General features: G+C 39.2%; 1 protein-coding gene across 1 annotated transcript in view; it reads right to left on the reverse strand.

Moving 5' to 3' along the window:
* The window catches only part of FIG4 (FIG4 phosphoinositide 5-phosphatase), a 136,008-nt gene that overhangs the window by 17,081 nt on the left and 91,928 nt on the right, over positions 1-26,999 (reverse strand). Inside the window, exons 20-22 of the mRNA XM_065888453.1 lie at positions 25,130-25,325; positions 24,037-24,119; positions 21,863-21,949 (exon numbers count right to left, since the gene is read on the reverse strand). Of these exons, the coding sequence (XP_065744525.1) occupies positions 21,863-21,949; positions 24,037-24,119; positions 25,130-25,325 (366 nt within the window). The remainder of the gene's footprint in view (positions 1-21,862; positions 21,950-24,036; positions 24,120-25,129; positions 25,326-26,999) is intronic.

The following is a 26,999-nucleotide window of genomic DNA, read 5'->3' on the forward strand; positions in this document are numbered from 1 at the left end:
TAAGCCACTGCTGTTTTCATAGGTCAAAAATGTATGAGTATTGGTAACTTCATATGGTTCAACTTAATACAAGAACATTCCGACAAACTAATCAACGTCAAAGATAACAAAATTTTGGATTCCAATAAAGAGGCAAAACAATTCACAGGGCCCTTTCAAGGATCTCTCTCCTGCAATTAACTACTCTGTCCAGAACCCCCAGTATCTGACTCTCTGCAGACCCCCACCTGTCAGCACAGAGAACTGCTGTAGTAGCTCCATCCTAGAAATGATCCCTATACCCTCCTCCCAATGTCCTATTTCTCTGCATCCCTCCACAGCATTTTTGAAATGGGTTCTGCTCCCCATGTTTTCTTACCCCCTTCCCATTTTTTCCTAAATTCACTGCAGTGGGCTTGCAAAGCTACCACCCATAAACGTTTGCTCCTCAAGGCCATCAATACCTCCCTGTTAATTTCTCTGTATTCAAGACTGCTGCCCACTCCTTCCTTCTCGAAACATTTTCTTCTCTTGGCTTCTGTGAAACCACACTTCTCAAGAGTTTCCTCCTATTCCCCTCTTTGCTTATATCCTTGGCCCCTACAATTCACCCTCCAGAAAGCACCCATAGTCATCTTTTAGAGAGTGCATTAGAGCATGCCACTCCTCACTGAAAACGACTCCCTGCCAACCCCCCATGCTTCTCACTGGATAAATAACGGCGAAGCTCCTATGAGATTTGGCCCCTACCTATGCCTCACTCCATCCCAAAGCACATTCCTCTGTGCCCCTCTCACTTGGCTTTGTTTGCTTTTTTTTTTTAGTGAAATGTTTTTGCTGTATTTTAATCTATATGCTTTCAAAAAATTGAAGTATAGTTGATTTACAATGTTTCTGGTGTACAGCAAATGTGTGCTTTACACTTACACACATTCTTTTTCAGATTCTTTTCCATTATAGGTTATTACAAGATATTGAATATAGTTCCCTGTGCTACACAGTAGGACCTTATTGTTTATTTTATATATAATAGTGTGTATCTGTTAATCCCAAACCCCTAATTTTTCTCTCCCCCGACTACTTTCCCCTTTGGTAACCATAAGTTTGTTTTCTATATCTGAGTCTTTTTCTGTTTTGTAAATAAGTTCATTTGTATCATTTTTTTTAGATTCCACATATAAGTGATATATGATATTTGCCTTTCCCTATCTTACTTAGTATAATAATCTCTAGGTCCATCCACGTTCCTGCAAATGGCATTATTTTGTTCTTTTTTTCTGGCTGAGTAATGTTCCATTGTATATATGTACATCTTCTTTATCCATTCCTCTGTGGATGGACAGTTAGGTTGCTTCCATGTCTTGGCTATTGTAAATACTGCTGCAATGAACTTGAGGTGCATGTATCTTTTTGAATTATATATGGTTTTCTCCAGATATGTGCCCAGGAGTGGGACTGCTGGATCATATGGCAACTCCTAGTTTTTTTAAGGAACCTCCATACTGTTCTCCATAGTGACTGTACCAACTTACATTCCCACCAACAGTGTAGGATGGTTCCCTTTTCTCCACATCCTCTCCAGCATTTATTGTTTGTAGACTTTTTTTTTTTTTTGTGGTACGTGGGCCTCTCACTGTTGTGGTCTCTCCCGTTATGGAGCACAGGCTCCGGACACACAGGCCCAGCAGCCATGGCTCATGGGCCCAGCCGCTCTGTGGCATGAGGGATCTTCCCGGACCGGGGCACGAACCCATGTCCCCTGCATCGGTAGGCGGACTCTCAACCACTGCGTCACCAGGGAAGCCCTGTTTGTAGACTTTTTGATGGTGGCCATTCTGATTGGTGTGAGGTGATACCTCAATGTATTTTTGATTTTCACTTCTCTAATAATTAGCGGTTGAGCATCTTTTCATGTGTCTGTTGGCCATCTCTATGTCTTCTGTTTGCTTCTTAAATATGCCAAGCTTATTTCTGCCCTGGTCTTCTGCACATGTTCTCTCTGCTTTGAACACTCTTCCCCAGTCATCTCAGGACAGACGCCTCCTCTGCATTCAGGTCTCAGTTCAAACCTCAACTCCTCAAGGAGACTTTCCTCAAAACCTAATTTAAAGCAGCTCCTGACTCTTACCTGCCCCAACCACTCTCTCCCATCATCCTGGTTTGTGCTCTTCAAGGCATTTATCCTAATATGAAATTGTCTTGTTTATTAGTTCAGTGCTTGTCTGCCTATCTTAGGACATAAGTGCCTTGAGAAACCTTGTCAGTCTTGTTCTTTACTGTATCTCCAGTGTCTAGAACAGTGTCTGACACATAGTAGGTGCTTAATAAATATGTGGTGAATAAATCACGTACTTTCTGCTGATGATCCCACCCAGCAGATGTCTCATGGCTGTGATAATGATAATTACAGAATCCTAGAGATGACCTTCCTTCCAAATCATCTTCTCCAACCTCAGATAACAAGAAGAAACTCTACAACACTGCTGGTAGAAGGTTATCCAGCCTCTACTGGAGGACTGTCAGTGATAGAAGAACTCATGACTTTTCATAATGGAATGTTCACATGTCATTGTTTTTTGGAATTTTTTTTTTTTATACAGCAGGTTCTAATTATCTGTTTTATACATATTAGTGTATATGTGTCAATCCCAATCTCCCCATTCATCCCACCACCCCCATCCTGCTTTCCCCCCTTGGTGTCCATATGTTTGTTCTCTACATCTGCGTCTCTATTTCTGCCTTGCCAACCGGTTCATCTGTACCATTTTTCTAGATTCCATATACATATATTAATATACGATATCTGTTTTTCTCTTTCTGACTTTCTTCATTCTGTATGACAGTCTCTAGGTCCATCCATACATGTCACTGTTGATAGCTCTAATTGTTGAAAAGGTTTTCTCTTCAGTGACCCTAAATCTTCCTCCCTATATGTCCCACTTACTGATCCCAAAACAACTTGAAAAAGCCCTGCTTCACTGGACAGTAATTCAAGTATTACTTGAGGGAATGATCACATGATTCTAAGCTCTGAGATAAATACTCCCAGCTATCTCAAAACTTCATGTGACATGAAAAATTAACCAAGTCTGCACATGAGAAAGGTCTGCAAAATTTTAGCAGCTTGGTTTAAGTAAATAAAACCTTTCTAAGCATCTTATCTGAAAAGTAAAATGTAAGCATGCCCTTGGGTATTCAGAGAACATGATCTCATTTCTCATGGCTGTTTTTCTGTTCTTAACAGACTGCTTCTCTGAATCACGCTCTTTCTGATACTGAGGGAACTGCAACAATCACAGAGAGCCAAGCCCATAAGCATCTTCCCTGAGACACAGACTTATCTTTTGCAGAACATATTTGTGAGTGTATGTTCTCAATTCTGAATCAATTTTGTATTTTTTTTTTTTTTTTTTTTTTTTTTATGCGTTACGCGGGCCTCTCACTGTTGTGGCCTCTCCCGTCGCGGAGGACAGGCTCCGGACGCGCAGGCTCAGCGGCCATGGCTCACGGGCCCAGCCGCTCCGCGGCACGTGGGATCCTCCCAGACCGGGGCACGAACCCGCGTCCCCTGCATCGGCAGGCGGACTCTCAACCACCGCGCCACCAGGGAAGCCCCAATTTTGTATTTTAATGAGAGAGAACTTTCATGATGTAACTGTTCACTAATGAGCTTTGTGCCAATTTGCAGAAGGCATTAAACAATTTATTCTACGAGTGAAAAAACAGTTTGGCTCTTACACCCCTTGGGGCTTTCAGTGTGTGTAGTGCAGGAGGAAGACCATCTGTTGTGATTAAACAGGCAACATTCTAGTGCATATTTGTATCCTTCCCTGTGACTTCTGCAATACAGTAAGCACTCTGTAATTTTTTAATTTTATTGGCATATAGTTGATTTACAGTGTTGTGTTAGTTTCAGGTGGACAGCAAAGTGATTCAGTTATACATATACATGTATTCATTTTTTTTCAGATTCTTCTCATATAGGTTATCACAGAATACTGAATAGAGTTCCCTGTGTTCTACAGTAAGTCTTTGCTGGTTACCTATCTTATAAATAGCAGTGTGTGTGTATGTTCATCCTAAGCTCCTGATCTTTCCCTCCCCCCAACATTTACCCTTTGGTAACCATAAGTTTGTTTTCTATAAGTCTGTTTTGTAAAAAAAAATTTATATCATTTAAAAAAAAATTAGATTCCACATGAGTGATGTCATATGATATTTGTCTCTATCTGACTTCACTTAGTATGATGATCTCTAGGTCCAACATGTTGCTGCAAATGGCATTATTTCATTCTCTTTTATGGTTGAGTAATAAAACAAACTTATGGTGTATATATATACATCTTCTTTATCCATTCATCTGTCAGTGGACATTTAGGTTGTTTCCGTGTCTTGGTTATTGTAAATAGTGCTGCTATGAACGTAGGGGTGCATGTATCTTTTCGAATTACGGTTTTCTCAGGGTATATGCCCAGGAGTGAGATTGCTGGATCATATGGTAGTTCTATTTGTAGTTTTTTAAGGAACCTCCATACTGTTCTCCACAGTGGTTGTACCAATTTACATTCCCACCAATGGTGTAGGAGGGTTCCCTTTTCTCCACACCCCTTTCAGCATCATTTGTTGATTTTTTAAATAATGTCCATTCTGACCGGTGCGAGGTGATACCTCATTGTAGTTTTGATTTGCATTTCTCTGATAGTTATTGACGTTGAGCATCTTTTCATGTGCTTTTTGCCCATCTGTATGTCTTCTTTGGAGAAATGTCTATTTAGATCTGCCCATTTTTTGATCAGGTTGTTTTTTTTGATATGGAGCCACAGGTTGTTTGTTTCTTTGATATTGAGCTGTTTGTATATTTTGGAGATTAATCCCTTGTCAGTCACTTTGTTTGCAAATATTTTCTCCCATTCTGTGGGTTGTCTTTTCATTTTGTTTATGGTTTCCTTTGCTGTGCAGAAGCTTTTAAGTTTAATTAGGTCCCATTTGTTTACTTTATTGTTTACTCAACGAGATGGATCAAAGAAGATATTACTGCAATTTATGTTAATGAGCATTCTGCCTATGTTTTCCTCTAGGAGTTTTATAGCATCCAGTCTTACATTTAGGTCTTTGATCCATTTTGAGTTTATTTTTGTGTATGGTGTTTGAAATTAGAACATTCCCTTTCTTAGAATATGCAGCTGTCCAGTTTTCCCAGCACCACTTATTAAAGAGACTGTCTTTTCCCCATTGTATATTCTTGCCTCCTTTGTCATAGATTAATTGGCCATAGATGTGTAGGTTTATTTCTGGGCTTTCTATCCTGTTCCACCGACCTATGTCTTTGTTTTGATAACTGTAGCTTTGCAAGTATAGTCTGAAGTCAGGGGCCTGATTCCTCCAGCTCTGTTTTTCTTTCTCAGGGTTGCTTTGGCTATTTGGGGTCTTTTGTGTTTCCATACAAATTTTAAAACTTTTTGTTCTAGTTCTGTGAAAAAAGCCATTGAATGAAGGAGTGAGCAAGTGAATAAAGGAACCAGTGAATCAGAGGGTCTCAGAACTATTTGCTTCCTTAATTCCTTAAACAAACAAACAAAAAACTATAGAAAAGAAACATTTCTTCAGCTGGTCAGGAATATCACTCCTCTGGTAAGGACTGAACAAAGCTATAATATAGTAATGCCCTGGTTGCCTTAGTGCTGCATACTGACATAAATGGTCAAATATTGTACACCTTTTTAGTCTCAGGACTCCTTTATACTCTTAAAAGCATTATTTAGGATCCCAAAAAGCTTTGGTTTATTGGGTTATATCTACTGATTGGCAGGCAGACTCTCAACCACTGCACCACCAGGGAAGCCCAGGAAGAAGTATTTTAATAGTCTTCCCAGATAATTGAGGATACTTTTCTTTGATGCTACATCAAAACTTGACAAATTTCTTAAAGGTTAGTTGCAGTGTAGAATCTGAAATCATGTCAATGAACTTTTCATATGCTTTTATCTTAAAATCCATTGGTCTTACACTTGGAATGGGTTTTCTTATTCATGGATGATTTTTTTAATAGCATGCATTGGTCATTTGGGCAATATTGACTCACTGAGTTATGAAGATCCTCCAAATGTAAGGCATTTCATTACACAATATCAAAAAAAAATCACATTTGTTAAGATCGTTACCAATCTCACCAGAAAAACCTAACGATGGTGGATACAAGTTTTCCAAAATGCTGACTTTGGCTTGAAATATCTAACTTTATCACTTGTAACAAATACTTTCAATTGTTTTTCTTGAAGTGACAGGCTTACTCTGTTCATTTTTGAAAAAGTGTCATAGTTTGTTGGTCATTATTTTAATTGGTGTTCTGTGAAAAAAGTGATGAGTTCAGCTCTCACACGTGCTTTTCCTTGACAACCATCATGTTTTGATATACAACAGAAGTCTTATGTGTATCTCCCATTTTGCCCCAAAGAATACTAGAAAGACATACCTTCAAGGGTTGATACTTAGTGAAGCAATAAAAATTATTAAGTGTAACTGGCCTGCCTCTCCACCCCTCCCCACCCACCCACCGCCTTCCCAGGCCCTTGCCCCTTCCCTCGTGGCCCTTCCAATGCTGAAGGCCTGCCTGGGATGGAGGTGCATTCATTATAGGAGTCAGGCCAGAGAAGGACTTGACTCAGTGGGGGCTGGAGGACTCCCCAGGAGTTTGCAAACCACATTTTGAGCCTCACTGCTTTATGCTTTTTACTGTTTTTTCTTCCTTTGGTGATGAGGTGCTAGTTTTCACTATTTATTACTGTCCATGCTGCCTGTGGGAGGCTCCCCCACTTTTAGCCGCACCCAATAGGAGTATGGGTTGGAGGAATTCCAGCTGCCTGGCTCAGGTTATCATGTTACTGGACTTTGGGTTTAAGTCCCAAAGAAATGAAGTTGAGTCCCGGCTTTATCACTTAAGAGTTCTGTAACTCTGAATGAGTCGCAGACCCTCTCCAGGCTTGTTTTCTTAGAAAATCAGAGGACTGAGTCCAGTGACCCCTAAACGTCTTCCAGTTCCCAAATTTCACAGTCCTAATATGCTAAACACACATGTGTACTCGAATGGGACATTCTGAGAATGCTGTCTTGCACCTTTCCACACAAATCTGACTGTTATCTATGTATTTCTAGAAGCCATTACAGATGGCTTTGGGGAGGAAAGAAGTATGTGAAGAATTCAGATGACACCAATTGATTTTCTCATGAGACTATTGGGAAATATCCAAGATTCCATGTAAAAACAGAAATTAAACGCTAAAATGAAAAATAAACTAGTAAACAATTCAATTGTACCATCTATGTGATATATAAATAAACCAATAACTGATTTTGTTACAGCATGAGAAAATCCAAGAGTAATAATACCTACTATGCTAAAACTGTTTGAAACAAAAGCAAAATCTTTGGACAAGTAAGAGTAATAATGAGTAGAATAGAGTATAAAGGATAAAGTTATTGGTTTGAGAAGCTTCAAATATAATTCTATTTAGAGTTCCCAAAAAGATATCAGAATTTTTTTCCTAGCTCTACTCTATTACTGAAAGTAAATGTACCCGACCATATTAACTATTCAGTCAATTTACTCTCCTATTTTCTAACCACATGATAAAGGAGCTACCAATTTAGCTATTCATCTTTTGAAATAAGCCTGAAAGAGTTTTATCTTTAAAGAGATATTACTTTGATGTACAATGCTTAAAAAGCACTGACTTAATTTTGACATTAAGCAATGAACTTCTAACACAATTATAAATAGTAAAACAAAATGGTTAAGAAAGTCAAGATAGTCTCAAGTCCTCTTTTTTCCTGCATAAGGACAGGATACATTTTATTCAGATATTCTGGGGCTTAATTAGTGTTTTGGTGACATCACACATACAGAATAGAAACTGTGACCCTTTACTAATGGATGTAAACCATCTTCTTAAAGAGTGTGTGGGTTTGAGAAGGAAGATTTTTTTAAATGTAAAAATTTCCCTTCTTTCCAACTGAGATCAAACTGCCATAATTTTTTTAAATTGTAAGATTCTAAGAGTAAGTTAAATACAAAAAGAAAGCAAAACTTTTAAGGTTTCATGTGTTTTAGAAACAACAGGCAAATGGAAATCAAGAAATCTTGATTCAATTCTAGGCATGTTGATCAAGGGATTCTTTTGAAGAGCTTCAGCGATTTGAACTGAAAATAAGAAAATCATGGATCAAGATGGCAATGTAAGTTGTCCCCAACATCATCCCCCTCACAAGAAAACCAACTATCCTTAGACAAGTCACCATTGTGAAAATCCCAGAATCCAGGGGGTGAAGTAGAAGCACCCTCCTGGACCCACAGAGACCAAGAAGGAAAGCATTAGAAGAATAAGAGGAATGGCTACACTCTGACTGCACTGCTCATCCTCTGGATAGTCACAAGGCCACACAAGAGGGCCCCCAGGTCTGTAGTTTCTACAGTGGGGGGAAAAAGAGCCCAAAGTAAATATCCAGCTCCCCCAGCCCTGCAGGGTACTTCCCAGGGGGCCCATTTGGGTCTCACCTCACAGGGATCACTGGGGAAATCTCTGGAGCTTGATCATGGAGAATCAGAGAGAAATGGAGAAGGGGTCAGGGCTTACAGTAACCAGCACTCAAATCCTGGCAGAACATATTCCTCCCTGCAGCTACAACTGAACACAGATCCCAGCCAGAGGCTCTTTGCATCTGCAGAGCTGAGCTGGTGGCCCTGTCTGGCCAGGGAGCTCACTGGGCAGTGGAAACAAAAGGATGCTAATTAACACTGTGAAAACATATGAATGTGTAAATCTCACTGGTAATATAAATATATAGTCAAAGTCAGATTCTCTAATGTTGTAATGGTGGTGCATAATCGCATGCAACTACTTTAAAAGTTAAAAAAAGTATTAAAAATAACCATAACTAGAATAATTTGTTATTGGGTATATAATATTAAAAAGGTGTAAATCATACCATCAGTAACCTACTGCCACATAATGGATGGCGGGGGAGATGTAAAAGTATAAAGTTTCTGCATGCTGTTGAAGTTACTGTCACCTTAAAATAGGATGCTACAAATATATCTTCTGTAAGTATCATGGTAACCACAGGAAAAAATCTGTAGTAGACAAAAAAAGACTGATAAAGGAGTCAGAGTATATTGCTACAAAAAGTCACCAAATCACAGAGGAAGACAGCAAGAAATGAAGCAAGGAACAAAAGATCTACAAAACAATGAACAAATGGCAATAGTAAGTCCTTACCTATAAATAATTTCTTTAAATGTAAATGGATTGGGCTTCCCTGGTGGCGCAGTGGTTGAGAGTCTGCCTGCTGATGCAGGGGACACAGGTTTGAGCCCCGGTCTGGGAAGATCCCACATGCCGCAGAGCGGCTGGGCCCATGAGCCGTGGCCACTGAGCCTCTGCGTCTGGAGCCTGTGCTCTGCAATGGGAGAGGCCACAACAAACAGTGAGAGGCCTGCGTACCGCAAAAAAAAAAAAAGTAAATGGATTAAAATTTCCCATCAAAAGACAGAGTGGCTGAATAAATTAAAAAAGAAGATCCAACAATATGCTGCCTACAAGAAACGCAATTAAACTTTAAGGATGCACAAAGACTGAGAGTGAAGGGATGGAAAAAGTTATTTCAAGCAATTTCTTTTGGTGACCAAAAGAAAGCAGAAGTCACTGTACCATATCAAGCAAAATAGAATTTAAGTTAAAAATGGTCAAGAGATGATGGAAGTCATTATACAATGATAAAGGGAGTTAAAACAAAGACACAAAAATTGTAAATAGTCATGCATCCAACATCAGAGCACTTAAATATATAAAGTAAATACTAAAAGGAGAAATAAACTGCAATACAATAATAGTAGGGGATATAATACCCTAATCTCATTAATGGATAAATAATCCAGACAGAAAATAAATAAAAAAAACAGGATTTGAACAACACTATTAAACAAATATACCTAAGAAACCATCCAACAGCAGCAAAATATACATTCTTAGGAGCACAAGGAACATTTTCATGGCTAGATGATATGTCATAAAACAAATCTCAACAAATTCAAAAGATAGAAATTACATCAAGTGTCTTTTCTGACCACAATGGAATGAAACTAAAAATAACAGGAGAAAAGCTGAAAAACTCACAAAGACATGTAAATTAAACAACACCCTCCTGAACAGCCAATGGATCAAAGAAGAAATCAAAAGGGAAGTAAAAAATATCTTGAGACAAATAAGAATATAAACTAACATATCAAAAAACTCATGGGATGCAGCAAAAGAAGTTCTAAGAGGCAAGTTTACAGAGAGAAACACATTTATCAAGAAGAAAGATCTCAATCTAACTTTACACCTCAAGGAACTAGAGAAAGAACTAAACCAGATGTTAGCAGAAGACAGGAAATAATAAAGATTAAAGCAGAAACAATGAAATAGAGAATAGGAAAATAATGGAAAAAATTAACAAAACCAAAGGCTGGTTCTCTGATTTTCAGCTATAATAACCAAGGAGAAAAGAGGACCAAAATCAATAAAATTATACATGAAAGAGGAGACATTACAACTGATATCACAGAAATACAAAGGCTCATACAAGACAACTATAAACAACTGATATACACCAACAAACTGGACAATCCAGAAGAACCAGATAAATTCCTAGAAACATACAACCTACCAAGGCTGAATCATGAAGAAATAGAAAATTTGAACTAATAATGAGTAAGAAGATTGAATCAGTAATAAAAACCTCCCAACAAAGCAAGCCCAGGACCAGATGGTTTCACTGGTGATTTCTACCAAAAATTTACAGAAGAATTAATACCAATCTCTCAAACACTTCTAAAAATTGAAGAGGGAACACTCCTAAACTCATTTTATGAGGCCAGCATTACCCTGATACCAAGGCCAGGTGAGGACATTATGAGAAAAGAAAACTACAGACTGATATCATCAATGAATATAGGTACAAAAATTCTCAACAAAATGCTAGCAAATCAAATTCAACAGTACATTAAAGTTATTATACACCATGATCAAGTGGGATTCATCCTTGGAATGCAAGGATGGTTCAACACATGCAAATCAGTAAATATGATACATCACATTAATAGAATGAAAGACAAAAATCACATGACATCTCAATAGATGCATGTGACAAAATTCAACATCCATTCATGATAAAAACTCTCAACAAGTTGTGTATAGAAGGGACATACCTCCACATAATAAAGACTATATATGACAAGCCCACAGCTAACAGACTCAATGATAAAAGGTTGAAAGATTTTCCTCTAACATCAGGAACAAGACAAGAGTGCCCACTCTCACCACTCCTATTCAACATTGGAAATCCTAGCCAGAATAATAAGGCAAGAAAAAGGAGTAAAAGGGATCCAAATCAGAAAGGATGAAGTAAAATCACTCCTATGTGCAGTTGATATATAGATAGAAAATCCTAAAAACTCCAGGAAAAAACTGTAAATTTGCAGGATAATCAAGTTACAAAAAACCAGTTAAGTTTCTGTACACTAACAAACAATGAATTATCTGAAAAAGAAATAAAACAATCCCCTTTACAATAGCATCAAAAACAAAGTACTTAGGAATAAATTTAACCAAGGAGGTAAAAGAGCTGTACAATGAAAACTATATGACACTGATGAAAGAAACTGAAGAAAACATAATTCAATGGAAAGTATCCAGTGTTCATGGTCTGGAAGAATAAATAATGTTAAAAAGTAATTATAGGTTCATTACAATCTCTGTTAAGATTCCAATGGCATTTTTTATAGAAATAAAACAAATGATTCCATTTTTTTTATGGAACCACAGAAGATCCCAAAAGGCCAAAGCAATCCTGAGAAAGAAGAATTAAAAAAAAACAAAACTGGAGGCATCGGGACTTCCCTGTGGTCCAGTGGTTAAGACTCCGGGATCCCAATGCAGGGGGCCCGGGTTCGATCCCTGGTCAGGAAACTAGATTCCACATGCCACAACTGAGAGCTCACATGCCACAGCTAAAAGATCCCCCACACAGCAATGATGATCCTACATGCTGCAACTAAGAACCAGCACAGCCAAATAAATATTTAAAAACCCCACAGAACTGGGGATTTCAAACCATATTACTAAGCTATGATAATCAAAACAGTATGGTACTGGCATAAAAACAGACACATAGGCTGATGGAACAGAATTGAGAGCTCAGAAATAAACCTATCCATACATAGTCTAGTAATATTTGGCCAGGGAGCCAAGAATAGTCAATGGAGTAAAGATAATCTCTTCAATAAATAATGCTGGGAAAACTGGATATTCACATCAAAAAAAATTGAAAATGGACCCCTTTCTTACATCACACACAAAAGCAGAATTGGATTAAAGATTTAAATGTTAGGCCTGAAACCATGAAACTCTTAGAATAAAACATAGGAGAAAAGCTCCTTGATATCCGTCTTGTCAATGATTTTGTGGATATGACACCAAAAGCACAAGCAACAAAAGCAAAAGTAAGCAAATGGGGCTACATCCAACTAAAAAGCTTCTGTACAGTAAAAGAAGTAATCAACAAAATGAAAAGGCAACCTATGGAATGAGAAAATATTTGCAAACCATGTTATCTCATAAGGGGTTAATAGCCAAAATATAGGGAACTCATACCACTCAATAGCACAAAAACAAATAATCCAACTAAAAAATGGGCAAAGGACTCTAACAGATATTTTTCCAAAGGAGACATACAAACGGCCAACATGAAAAGGTGCTCAACATCACTAATCATCAGGGAAATGAAAATCAAAACCATGAGATATCATCTCACACCTATTAGAATATTATCAAAAAGGAGAGATAGAGCTTCCCTGCTGGTGCAGTAGTTAAGAATCCACCTGCCAATGCAGGGGACACGGATTCAAGCCCTGGTCCAGGAAGATTCCACATGCTGCAGACCAACTAAGCCCATGCACCACAACTACTGAGTCTGAGCTCTAGAGCCCACGAGCCACAACTACTGAAGCCCATGTGCCTAGAGCCCGTGCTCCACCACAAGAGAAGCCACTGCAATGAGAAGCCCGTGCACCACAACGAAGAGTAGCCCCCGTTCACTGCAACCAGAGAAAGCCCACGTGCAGCAACGAAGACCCAATGCAGCCAAAAACAAATTTATTAAAAAAAAAAAAAGTGCTAGCAAGAATGTGGAGAAAAGGGAACCCTTGTACATATTAATGGGAATATAAATTGGTGCAGCTACTATGGAAAACAGTATGGAGGTTCCCCTAAAACTTCAAAATAGAACTACCATATGATTCAGCAATCACAATTCTGGCTATTTATTTGAAGAAAACAAAAACACTAACTCAAAAAGATATATGTACCCCCTGTTCATTGCAGCATTAATTACAATAGACAAGACATGAAAGCAACCTAAGTGTCCATCAATGGATGACTGGATAAAGATGTGTTATATATACACAAAGAATATTATTCAGCTATTAAAAAAAAAAAAAAGGAAATCTTGCCTTTTGTTAAATGGATGGACCTTGAGGACATTATGCCTCAGTGAAGTAGTCAAAGAAAAATACCATATGATCTCACTAATACGTGGAATCTTAACCAACCCCTCCAAAACAAAAACTGAACTCATAAAACAGAACAGATTGGTAGGTAGTGGCCAGAGACGGGGTGAGGGATAGGGGAAATGACTGAAGGTGGTCGAAAGGTACAAACTCATAAGATAAATAAATTCTGGAGATGTAATGTACAGCATGGTGACTATAAATAATACTGTATTGTGTATTGAAAGTTGCTAAGAGAATAGATTTTAAAAGTTCTCACCACACACACAGTTTTAACTAGGTGAGGTGATGGATGTGTTAACTAACCTTATTATGGTGACCATTTTGCAGTATATACACATATCAAATCATTACATTGTACACCTTAAACTGACACATGCTATATGTCAATTATATCTTAATAAAGCTGGACAAAATTAAATTTAAAAAGAAAATCATGATCCTATTTTAGCCTGTAACAATGTATAAATTAACTAATAAGGACATCAATGGTTTGTCAATTGAGAAAATCATGGGAGACCTGCCAAGCACTCTGTGTTGTTACATCTAAAACTGAAAATATACTATAGTGAAATAAAAACTTACAAATATCTTATCATTTGTCTTGCCGTTTGCTTCAATTTGTTAACACTGACATTTCTCCCTTTTTCTCCCTCACACTTAACTACTGCATGATATTCCTTATAGAGGTAAAACTACTGAATATAAAATATTATTTATTCATAATTTATTTAATGCTTACTGCACACAAGGTATTATGCTAGGGACTGGGGACCCAAAGGCAGTTAAGCCTTGCCTCAAGTAACTAACAGTTTTTTTAGATTAATTTCAGATTAAAAATACCACATAGTGGGTTTTTTTTTCTTTTTTTTAACCAAGGACTTTCTGTTCCCATAAATTGGGAGGGATGGAAGAAAGGTGATTACAAAATATGAACGCACCTTTAATTTTGAAAACATAATGTAATTGATTTGCATGGTAGTATTCTTCAAATTTCTTCATAAAACCATAAGGAAAACGAATAATACTACGAAAATGTTAACTACAGAAAATTATGATACAACATTAAAAGACTATTGATGCCTGTTGGTGGATTTTGAACACAATTAGGACTTAATGGGACATGTACTTTATTTTTAAAATCATGTGTAAAAGCCCCAAAGGGTTCTGAGTCACACGTATGATGACAGCCCTACATTTAAATATAAAACTAAAATGGTTTTTGTTGTATTTCAACCCAAGTTTTATCTTAACTGGAAAGACTTCTTGCATAAGCTCAGAGAAGACAAGGGCAATGAACACATCATACCTGGGCATATAACATCATCGTGCAAAAGGAAAGGCTGTCAGGAAGGCGCGGTGGCCACTCCAGCTGCCCGAAACCATCCCACTCACCTTCCACACACAGAATTGATGATAATTTGGTAAACTAACAAAATAACAAAAGGTTAAACAGTTACAAAATGTGATTCTTGTATGCAGAGCTAAGAAAACCAATGAGTAATAACCCTCACATGGCCATATCAGATATGCAAATCTGTTCCCCCAGGATTAACCTGCTTGCTCATGTAAAAAAGGTGTTTTATGGGCTAAAAATACATTTAAAACCCTAATAAATTCTTCATCTCTATCAGTAATTGAAGGATTTTTTTCCTTTTAATCAGACCGTGGATCTCAAGAAAATTTAAAAACCATGTATGATAACCTATTTAACTCAGACCCCCATCAGAGAAAGATACAAAATTAACTTACTTGCTTTTTAAATCAAGAGCAGAAAAAAACCCACAAAATTACTGAATCTCTCTAATCTAAAACCTCTTGAGCCCCCGACAAATCGTCTTGACCTTATTATTGTCACAAATGAACGACCTTAGCTCCCAAATTTACGTTTGTCATGTACTTCCAATCCTGGTAACCAGACCTACTCAACTAAGCTAGAAAACTCCTGCCTCTAGCACATTCCTCACATCTAATCCATTACCAAAATTTACCAATCCCTACAGAGTCTACCTTTACAAAATAAATCCCTTTATATCAACTGCCAATAGCAAGCAGACTCCAATCACTTTCTTGTCCTGATGTTTCCAACAGATATGCTGTTTCTCTCTCTCCAATCCATTCTCCATGCTATTTCCAGAGTGACCTTTATCACTCCGCTGATTAAAACATGCTTCTAGGACAAGGGTCACTCTCTCTCACTTAGCATCTTTCTGATGTTGTTCCTGCTGGTCTGTCTCTGGCCTCCTTGCTGACAATCCCCTTGCACCAGACACAGAATTCCATACGGGTCTCCAAAAGCTGTGTGTGGTCTTGACCCTCTGCCCTCTCTGCCTTCTTCAACTGGGCAACCTCCATTTTTCCCTTAGAATTTAGCCTGAGGGTCAGCTTGCCCAGGAATCTGTCTGATTTGGATTCTTCTCTGCACCCCCAGAGCCTCCTCTGCTAACACCACAGCACCTCCTACACCTGGAATCACTGACACACACACCCGCCCCCCCCATCCCCAGGTCAATGTAAACCCTCAGAGGCAGGGACTATACCTCACTCAACTGTGTATTACTGTACGTACACCTAATCTGGAACATAGTGAACAGTCAATAAATACCTGTCATTTAATGCCTATAATGCCTTACCTAGAAGGTAAGTATACCTTACCTTATAGAAGTGCTAGCTAGGTTCTTGGAAAAAAAGAAAAACCCATATTAAGGGGAGGTACTCAAGTCCTCGTGTGAACCTACAGAATCCCCATAAATGGTATGCTTTGTAGTCACCAAAAACAGTCAATATACTAAATTTTTAAAATATCAAAGTCATTTTAGATACATTAAATTAATTACACAAGTACCTACAATTAAATTTCCATTTATTATTCCTTATATGCTAGAAACCTTTCAGGATAGCCTACTCTGAAAGGTGCAAAAAATTCACCCTGTTCATTAAATTTTCTTGTTTTACATAGTATACATAGTGCTATTGTAAATAATATTCAAACAAAGAGGCATTCAACATTTTTCTGTTTTTCCTTTATCCATCTAACAGCTTTTCATTTTGACTTTCAGTGTAGCTTCCTGCCACCTCTTTCCCTTGTTTAGGCACCCCAGCTCTCAATTCACTGTGAGTAATAAGAGTGTATTTTCCAAGGCCTGCATTTATTTTACCCACTTTGGATACACCACAGAAACCTCTCATCTGTTCCTGACCCCTTTTCTTCGTGACCTCTCTCCTCTCAGTTCAGTTTTGTTTCATTTTGTTACGTGGAGGCCTACTAAATTAATTTCATGGCTCACTAATGAGTCCAGGATTACAATCTGAAAAGCACTGTCGGAAAATACAGGAAGGAAATTTGTGTTGTGGAGAGATTACTGTATTTAAAAATAAAAAGAGCTAAAAATACCCTGGCAGGGCTGGAGAGAGAATGGCAAAAGAAAAAGAGGGGAAAAGAGAGGAACTAAAAGTAAAAGAAATAGGGAGTAAGGGGAAAGCAGAGAGAGATAATTAGGAAAGTATTTATAAGAAAAGCTGAAGAGGCTTAAAGAGAGAAAAGTAAAGGCCAGAATCAAAGAGAAAGAAAGACTTCTATGGTAATTTCTGGGGTGAGGGAAGAGGTCACAGCCTAGTTTCCTTGGGCTGAGGAATTGTTGTCACCTACCATCTCCCACCTGTGGAGGGAATTAGCTGATTAATCATTGATCACTGCCTCCCAACTGCTCTAATCCTTAAACCTTTAAAGACTGTACTCCCGGGTGTTCGGGAAAGATAACAAGGCCATTAAGGCAGAAATACTTCTTTAGGCTGCGGCAGAGAAGACAGCACTATCTGCAGAGGACGAGATGAAATCAATGAGGCAGGAGCGGGGGTGGGGAACCCCGGAGAGTGACTTGTATGTAGGGACTCATCACTGAAAACCGTGAAAAGTAACAAAGTTGAGCTAATCGTGGCCTAGTGTCATGCTCACCTCATCGGTGTGAAAAGGTGCCCTAATTCTGTGTAACAGCACGCTCTGATTTGTGAAATGCTTCCCCTAGCAGAAGCCCATTCCCAGGGGCATTCCCTCTAAGGTCAGTAAATGCTACTTACTGTGAGATGTACTTAGGGAATAAACTCAACTGTAGGGTCCTAAAACAGTAAACACACTTATTTAGCTCATCCTGCATTGGAAGAATCCTAAATTAGACACATTTTACCCAAACTCTATGTATTACATTTTGAACCACTTCTTAGAGGTAATTTTAAACAAGTGAGACATGTTCCTAGAATAGGTGAACCATGGAACAGCAGGCACTAATAACAGGCGAGTGCATGTTCTTTTTAACCCACACTGATTGGCACTTGCTGCTTAGTTAAAAACTCCTCAGAACTGGTGGGAGTGTACAATGAGGGCAGGGTGCTCTGGCATGAATACAGCAAATCACCGCTGGGCTACACAGCACCCCACCCGCCCTGGCACAGAGAGTCCTTCCACGCAGGCCCTTCTCATTCTGCATTTGGTTACAGGTGCAAGTGGAAGCAGGACAGAGAGAAAAAATGCTAAAACCTTGGTGTGCTTACTTTTTTCCTCTATCAGAAGGCAGGAGAGGGCAGAGGGCTTATGAGCAGGAAATAGAATAGGGAAGAACTAAAAAGTGTTCAAGGATGGGTGAGGTGGGTTTCTAGGGATGCTCGTGGGGCCCCATGCAGGCTCTGATGGTAATGGGAGGGGTGGGGGGTGAGAGTACATTTCAACAAACATTTACTGAGCACTCAATTTAGGTACTATTCAGGAGGCAGCAGGGAACACAACTCTTAAGAACCTACAACTTACTAGGATGACAGCAACTCTGAATAGCAGTAGCACTGTTCTCACGACGGCTTAAACAACCTCCACATCATGTTACGAGTCAAGCAAAGTATGCTGGCCCAGGAAGCATGTCTACGTTTGGGACAATATGCTGGGTACCAGGAAAAGAGTAAAGGTATATTCTCTTTAAATATGAAAAACAATTTCCAAGCTCAATGGGGCTGAAACATTATGTCTGCATACAGAGCTGCCTACAAACTAGATCATGTCAGAAGATCAAAATGAGGGTTGGTCACACTAATAACCCAGTATTTTTACCACTGTGGGTATAAGAGCAGCTGGTAACACTAGGCATTTATAGCTTAGTGATGGAAAGCCAGCTCATCTGGGTTTGAATCCTGTTCCTCCACTTGCTAGCTGTTTGACCTTGGGAAAGTTACATAACTTCTCTGTGCTTCAGTTTCCCCATCTGTAAAATGAAGATAATAGTTAAGACCTACTTCCTAGAGTTACTGTGAGAATTGAGTTAATATAGATTAAGGTACATAGCATAGTGCCCATCACACACTGCTCAGGAAATGTTGGCTGATGTCATTTCTCCCTAATCACCACCCATACACCTAGGGAGTGGCATGAGTCGAAGGGAGGGTCACACTCACAGAATACAGCTATGAGTGGGCTGCCGGTGCAGACATTGACTAGTTTGGGGTTTAACATCCGCTTCTAAGAAATGTCCTGCAAGAGCTTGGGTGACCGTGCCCAGCTCCCCATGCAGGTTTCTGCACCTCTGCTTCAGGAGCCCCTAACCCACTGGCTCCCTGCCTATTGTTTACTGTCAATATATTTTACATTGGTTGTTGTATACCTCATATTTAGAAAAGGAGTATTGGTTTGCCTCATAATTTCAAGAAAAACTGGTAAGATTATGAATTGTCCAGAGATGAGTTGATACATATGTATATAAACTTAAAATAAACTTACTATCAATATATTTTAAAAAATACCAGAACCCAAAACATAATAAGATGAGAACTTCCAGGATCTCATATAAATCTAATTTCTCTTGGTTTTGGCATAGCTTTAGAAATTTAAAATTGAAGAGCTGACATTTTAAGAACCTAGTTACAGTTTCAATTTAAAGCACGCGTGCACACACACCAAAAACCAACACTCTCAGGCAGTTGCCATGACAACATAATGCAGCGCCTACCAAGCTCTTTGTTATCCTGCTGAAGATGCTGCACCAAGACACACTCATGTTCGATTCTGTACTAATTAAGTGGAAAACGTTAAAAAAAAAACCTAGATTCACATGGTTTTCATCTGTGCTAAGGCTCAGAAAAGCAAACACTAAATGTTTTGAGAAAAGGAATTTAAAAGTAACTTAACAGCAAGACCAATTACAGATCAAAGTAGACACAGTGTTGAAGGAAATGTGGGAACATGTTTTCCTTTTATTTTGTAATGCTATATTCACTTCATCACCTGCTCCTCCTAAGTTGTGCCATACTATTTTAATGGAAGAATCATTTGAATCATTTGGTCAACAGTCTCTTACTTTACTAACACATTGAAATACTTTCCTTCTTTGGCCACATATTTATCAGCTCATTTGGGAGCTCATACTTCCATATGCTAATTAGACCTACAAAAGAAAAACTGTCTCTAAGTTAATAGGAGTTCGTATGTTTTGTTTTTGTTTTTTTGTGTGGTACGCGGGCCTTTCACTGTTGTGGCCTCTCCCGTTGCGGAGCGCAGGCTCCGGACGCGCAGGCTCAGCGGCCATGGCTCACGGGCCCAGCTGCTCCGCGGCATGTGGGATCTTCCCAGACCGGGGGACGAACCCGTGTCCCCTGCATCGGCAGGCGGACTCTCAACCACTGTGCCACCAGGGAAGCCCATTCATATGTTTTTTAAAAAAGAGAAAAAACAATAGTGAAGGGGAAAGAAAGAAGGGATAAATAGCCCTTTTGGAGGCTGTGATAAAACAGTCTTGGTTTTCCTTCCCCTTCTCTGATTAGCCATCTCTGTCTCTCTCTCCTCAGCGTTAAACTCAGATCCCCTCAAGACTCAGCTGTAGACCTTTTCTCACTCTGTTATTCTCTTTTCCTAAGTGGTGTCATCTTTAACCAGAGGCTTTAATTATCACCAACATGCATTCACATTCCCAGAGGCTCTTTCCTGAGTTCCAGATCAGTTGATTCAACTGCCTCCTAAACATGGCCACTTTGATCCCCTTGAAAGGCAAACAGGTTCCTCCTACGGTGCTCCTTACCTCGATAAATGGCAGCTGTCCATGGTCCTAACACAGGTCCGAATAGGTATTCAATACCTATTTGCTAAATGAATGAATGAATCAAACCTATTGTTTCCAAAAAACCTAACGGCCATCCTCGGTAAGGCCTTTTCCCCATACCCAACTATTTCACTATCCGGTCTATTTCACTTTTTAATATTTCCTAGATTCATCCCATTTCCAAAATCCTCCCAGCCACCATTCTCTAAGGCACCAGTCTTTGCCTGGATCACTACAGTAGCCTCTTAACAATTAGGAACACGCAGATGTAGTACATGGAGAAGTCAGGCAGTCAGTATCTATCAAATAATTTATTAAACAAACTGATAAAGTTGTACCAAGAAAAGGGAAGAGAACATTTACTAAATGTCAACTCTGTGCCAGACACTGATCTAGATGCCTTGCATATCCTACCTCATTTAATCACCACAGTGACCCCTTTTTATAGAGGAAACTCAGCTGAGCATGTGGCATCAGGAGCCACTCCTGGTCACATCCTTTGCTTTGTTTGGTCCCAACAAGCAGAGAACAATGATAAATAGGAAGAAGAAAGGGACAATGGTGATGATCACAACGTACTGAGGACGTATTCCAGACACTGATCTCAGCACTTTGTACGCATGATTTCATTTCAGCCTCACCATCCTCCTATGAAGCAGGTGCTACCATTAACCCATTTTGCAGATAAAGAAACTGAGCCCCACAGGACTTAAGTTACTTGCTCAAGGTAAAAAAAAAAAAGTGGCAGAGTGTTAAGTCAGGATATGAACCTAGTTCTATTTATTTAAGAATTTACTAAACTCCAAATTATTCACTAAACAGCAAGTTAACAGAACTGATGAAGATATAGAGCTAGAAAAGACAAACCACTCCTGCCCTCAAGGGTCTTGCACTGAATTTGAGGAGCCTATCTCCAGGGTCAGAGCTGTTTTTTCATCCCACTGCTATCCACTGGAGAGCAGAGTTTCTGGAGGAAAATCCCCACCAACTCCAGTCCCACCTCCAAAGGCAAGGCTCCCAACCTTTTCCCCATCCCCACAGCTACCCAGTTTTCCTCGGATACGGTATTACACCAGGAGGAGACGCTTTAGTGCTTGTACTAATTTGAGGACAAGACAATGTCTTTCTCATAAAGTCTTAAAAAAAAAGCACCCCGAATGGCATGAATACAAAGATTTTTTTTTTTTTACAAGTCTAATCTAGTACTTACAATTTTATAACTCCATCTGGGCACCTGGAACAGAACTGCTGGCTGCTCTTGTCTTGTTTATGTTGACTCTGCCCCAGCTGCACAAATCTACAAATTATAACAGATACAAAGCTAAAGAACTACCTGCCACAAATTCAGTAGATCGCACAAAATGATATGGGCCTTCAAATGACAGTTATATGCTTACGTCAGAAAAGCACACAAGAGTACCCTATGTGACACAAGACTCGATTTATAAATGACTGCCTGATGTTAGAATGGGTTTATGAGAAGTAAAGGAGGAATGGGTTAAAATGTAAGTCGTAACCATGGACATAGGAATGAAACAAAACGTGTACTTTGTTGCATCCCGTTTACTCAAACGTGATACAGAACTTGAGCCAAAATGTTCCTGAAGCCAGGGAGATGATCTTGTAAGGCCTCGCATATCTAAGGGTGACAGCAGCAGGAAGCATGGGGAAACGTGAGGCAGTGGCAGGGACGGGGATGTCTGCAGTGAGACAAACAACAAGGAAACGCCAGATCGGGCTAGGGATCCATCTCCTGGAGCAAGGATGCTGCTAAGCACCCAGGGCATGGAGTTGGTTTCCTCAGGACCACAGGAATCCCCAGGTATACATACGCCAGCCGCTTGGAAGAGTACTTTCATCTGAGCTGGAGGGGACTAAGGAGACCACCTGCTGAGCACCACTGCCCCCCCGCCATCCCCCTCAGAGAAGCCTCCAACGACACTAATCCAGACTCGCAGCTAAGGCCAAAGGGACTCGCCCCAGGCCAGCTTGGCAAGGTAAGAGGATGCCTGGCAATGGGCCACTGATATTTCTCAAGTGTACCCATCTGAAGTGTGGCCTGTGCTACATGCACCCATCTTCCCCTCAGGGATGCAGTTTGTAGTTTTTATGAGCTTTTTTTAAAAGTCAGGAAAAGTGCTGAAGAAACTACCAATTATTCAATCAGTACAGCACTATGAAAAACTTTTAAATTAGATTACTCTTATCCAAACTTTTATCTTCAGCAAGTGAACAGCCTTGACATGTGCACTTATGCTCTCTGCAATAAAGTCATGTTACTCAGTCACTAACCCCAGATAAATCATTCTTCCAGATCATGTTGCTTATGAAGGCCCACTTCAACTAACTCCTAAAGAGTTGAGCTACAGAGTGTGACAGCTGTATGAATGTCTCTGGGTGTCTGTGTATCCAGGAGTGAGGAGGGTGTGGCTGAGTTCTGAACGACTCAATTGGCTTCCAGTAAGACAGTGATGCACAGTCATACCAGTGCTTCTGTAGTCAAGAAATGCCGTACATTTTTATATTTCACATATTCTACAGCAGATCTTACTAGTTTGAAGCAGAGAGCTGAAAATATCCAGCTCAATGGATTCTGCAAAACAAATACCCTCCTTAAAAAAGACCTGGAGGTTAGTGCTCATTTATATGACAGTTTACATAAGCCAAACTCAGATGAAGTGGGTCCATGTTCACTTGCAATAATTAAGTCTTCTTAATGCATACATTAGGTTGAGGGGGCGTTTACAGTGGTCTCGTCAGGGTTTTAAGGATTTCTAGGTGAGGAGTTCTTTTGAGAATCTGATAACTATGAATCTTTGCAAGCGCACACACACACACAAAATTATATACGTGATTTCAGGGAATACCTTTTGGTAGATCGCCTCCTTTTAGCTAGGTCTTCCTAATAAAGGTTGATAACATTCTGAATTGGTGCCCCTACATCACTGCTTCCTTCTCCCTCCTCAGCCTCCACTCCCACCAGCAGCTCTCCACCCCAACCCTGAGCTGAAGGGAATACAAGGTCCTCAGCTGTCTGTATCCCAAGTTCATTTTGTAAGAAGGTACTTGATCTTGAGGATTTGTTAATGCAGGAATGCAGAAATGTCTATGAACTTCAGTTTGCAGCTTATGGGCAGTGAAAATACAAGTAAGCATCAAAAATTTCTATCACTGAGGGGCCCTGAGAGTCTCAGGCAGTAAGTAGGCCTTTTAACTCCAAATATAAATTGTTTCAGAATTCGACCTAAATGCTACTATTTTATTCCAAGTGGAATTCACTTCCTTCTGTATTGTTGACTATTTTCAATTTTTAAACGTTACACTAGATATAAGGTATTGTATTACATTTGCATTTGTCCTTAATCTCTCATGAAAATACTTTACCTTAAATAAATGGAGAGATCTTCTTCTGAGAGGCCATCTGAGAGGTTGATTCCATACACCTCTTTCATGGGCTGGACAACATTCTGGGGTCAAAAGAAAAGGGAACCAGGAAGAAGTTTTAGACATCTAGAATATTAATAATTTCCAAAGATGAAGAAAATGAACCTGTGAATTTTCCCACAAAGGCAATCACAATGTTTCTTCAACCTGGTTCATTAAATTTCTCAGTTAATGGTTTTTTAAAATCTGACTTCATTTTCACTGAAATAGTTCATTTTAGGGTAAAAAACTATTAAGTAATTACTATTTGCTTTTGTATAGTGCAGAAGTTGGCAAACACTTTCTGTAAAGGGCCAGACAGTAAATATTTTAGGTTCTTTGGGTCATACTGTCTCTGCCATAACTACTCAACTCTGTTGCTGTTATAGGGCAAGAGCAGCCATAGACAATATATAAACAAATAGGTATGGCTGTAAATAGGCATGGGTGGTTGTAAATAAAACTTTATTTACAAAAACAGGCAGCAGGATGTTTTGGCCAATAGGTTGTAGTTTGCCAACCCCAACCCATGGCAACGTGTCTAGCTTTAATGACTTTTGGCCATTTCTAGAAAGCAAATTTCCCCAAAGCTAAATTTGGTTCTTCTGTGGTTTACTTGCCTTTTGTTTCCCCTCAATATATTGGTAATGTCAAATTGAACAGGATGAACTTCCCACTGGGGTTATGCAAAGATTGTGAGGCCTAGATCCAAACCCTGCATTCCAACAATGTGCTGAGCAAGGGAATAAACGGATGGGCTACTGTACCAAAGTAATAAGTGGATGGGCTGCTCAGAGAGGGACAGGATTCTTTTAAGAATTCTGAAGTGACAAGAAATTTACTGTTACACATGGAAGCAAAAACACCAGTTTCAGAAAGCATTTTCAGTAATGTCTTTGTCAGATGTATTCATCTCTGCAGTGCCTGCAACACTGTGCATTAGAAAGGTATGAGTGAGGTAATGTGACCTTTTCTTGCTCTCAGCCTTTTAACTGAAAGCGGGATTTTGGAGATGAGCCTCATGCCGGACTGAACACTCTCCTCGGCCCCTGACCTCTGTCACTTTGGCACTGTCGCCTGTGTCAGTCATCTTCACGGGCGTGGAGCGCTGGGACACGGAGCCCTCCTCCTCCCGGTCGGTCCCGGAGTCGTCCTCAGAGCTGCTGGACACGGCCTCCTCGCTGGGCGGCGGTGGGGCACTGGCGGCCGTCTTCCGCTGTAACACAGCTTCTTCTCTGTTGCTCTTGTTTCTTTAAAAAGATGAATACGGATGTGAACCATCTGTAAACCGAACCCTCAACGCTTACTGTGTATCGCTGTGTCCCAAAGCCTTAGTCCTGGTGAAGCATAAGAAAATGACTGTGAGAAGCCAGCTTCTGGGTTCAAGTTGTGCTAAAGGGAAAAGTTTAATATTTTATCATGTACGTGCTGACCTTATATGAATTTAAGCTTTGTTATAAATTCAGAAAATAAACAAGTATGTGCTTGTAGTGTGCAGAAAAGTCTTTTCACCGCTTGGCTACTGTGTCTTCCTTTGGTAAGTGAAATCAGTATTTTCAAAATTTATAATACCGTAATAGAAGACTATTATGTTTGAGATATTAGTAAAATTACCTATAATTTGTGGAAGCTTCAAGAAAGGGTCGATAGCCAAATCCATGTATATTTCTGTCCCTCCTATGAATTTTTAGCAATCACAGTGGCATCTGATTACTTGTACCAAAGTAATGAGCAACTGATGAACATAAACTAACATTTTAAATTGTTTTATTACTAAATAACTATATTTTCTGAACATTCCTTCTAATAATAGGGAGTAGATGGGGGGAAAAACATAGAAAAAGCCCACACTTATTTACTTCTATTTTAGTGCCAAATTTGAGAGTAGTAAGAATATTGTTTTAATTCAGAAAACATTTTATGGTAATATTTTTGGCGTTTATGAAAAATATTTAATATATTTAATATTTCACTCTTACTTTAAAAAATTTTCTGCAAGGGACTTAAAATACCATAATATTCTGCATTTTTAGGAAAGAAACATGCAATACTATCTAACCACGGGTTAGATACTACAGAAAATAAATTCATTTCTAACTTTCTGCAACTAAAAATTAAAGTTGATACATTTCAGTACTATACACTAATAGAGCTGATCCTTTACGTATTTGTCCCAGGAACTCCTTAAATTCTAAATGTCCTGAGGATGTTAACCTTCTTATAAATTCCTCTTCGCATCTGGTCCAGGGCTTAACATGCAGCTATTTAAGGCCACATATTTAAGCCACATAAATGGTGTATCTGGAAAACAGTAATATATATCTCATTGTATAAATCACACGTAGCTAGAATCCAATTAGGCCCCCGTACACACTCCCAAATACAATTAGGACTCAGAATCTACAGGCTGGCCAGGGTTTCTGGCCAGGGCCTAGGAGAAATCTTATCACTGGGATTATTCAGGTCAGTGGCAGTAACAGAGATTCTTACGCTAGAACACATTTCATTCCAGTCTCAAAGCATAAAGACTGTAAACATGGTTTGTTCTCTTCCTCATATTATTGCATATAATAACAGTCATCCCCAGAACAATGTCACAGTAATACACAGAAAATCTGTTAAGTTCTCTGAGCATTTGCTTTAATGTTGCCTCAGGATGCCAACGAAAATAAATACAACTAATATAAATTCTTACCTAAGCATTTTATGTTGTGGGAAAGAGGATGCTGAGTTATTAAAGGACATACATAATATCTGCTACCTGCCTTTATGCCATCTGGGAAACTCCTGATTTAAAATAGTAAAATGCATCGTGTTGCTGGAATTCCCGTGAATTACACTTTCAGTGTCTAACACTTTTTAATGATCCCAGTGCTATAAAAAAGCTACCTGTATAGATGCAGTGAATGGACTGCTCCAAACTA

Source organism: Phocoena phocoena, chromosome 12 (genome assembly GCF_963924675.1).
Source record: "Phocoena phocoena chromosome 12, mPhoPho1.1, whole genome shotgun sequence".
Classification (NCBI taxonomy): domain Eukaryota; kingdom Metazoa; phylum Chordata; class Mammalia; order Artiodactyla; family Phocoenidae; genus Phocoena; species Phocoena phocoena.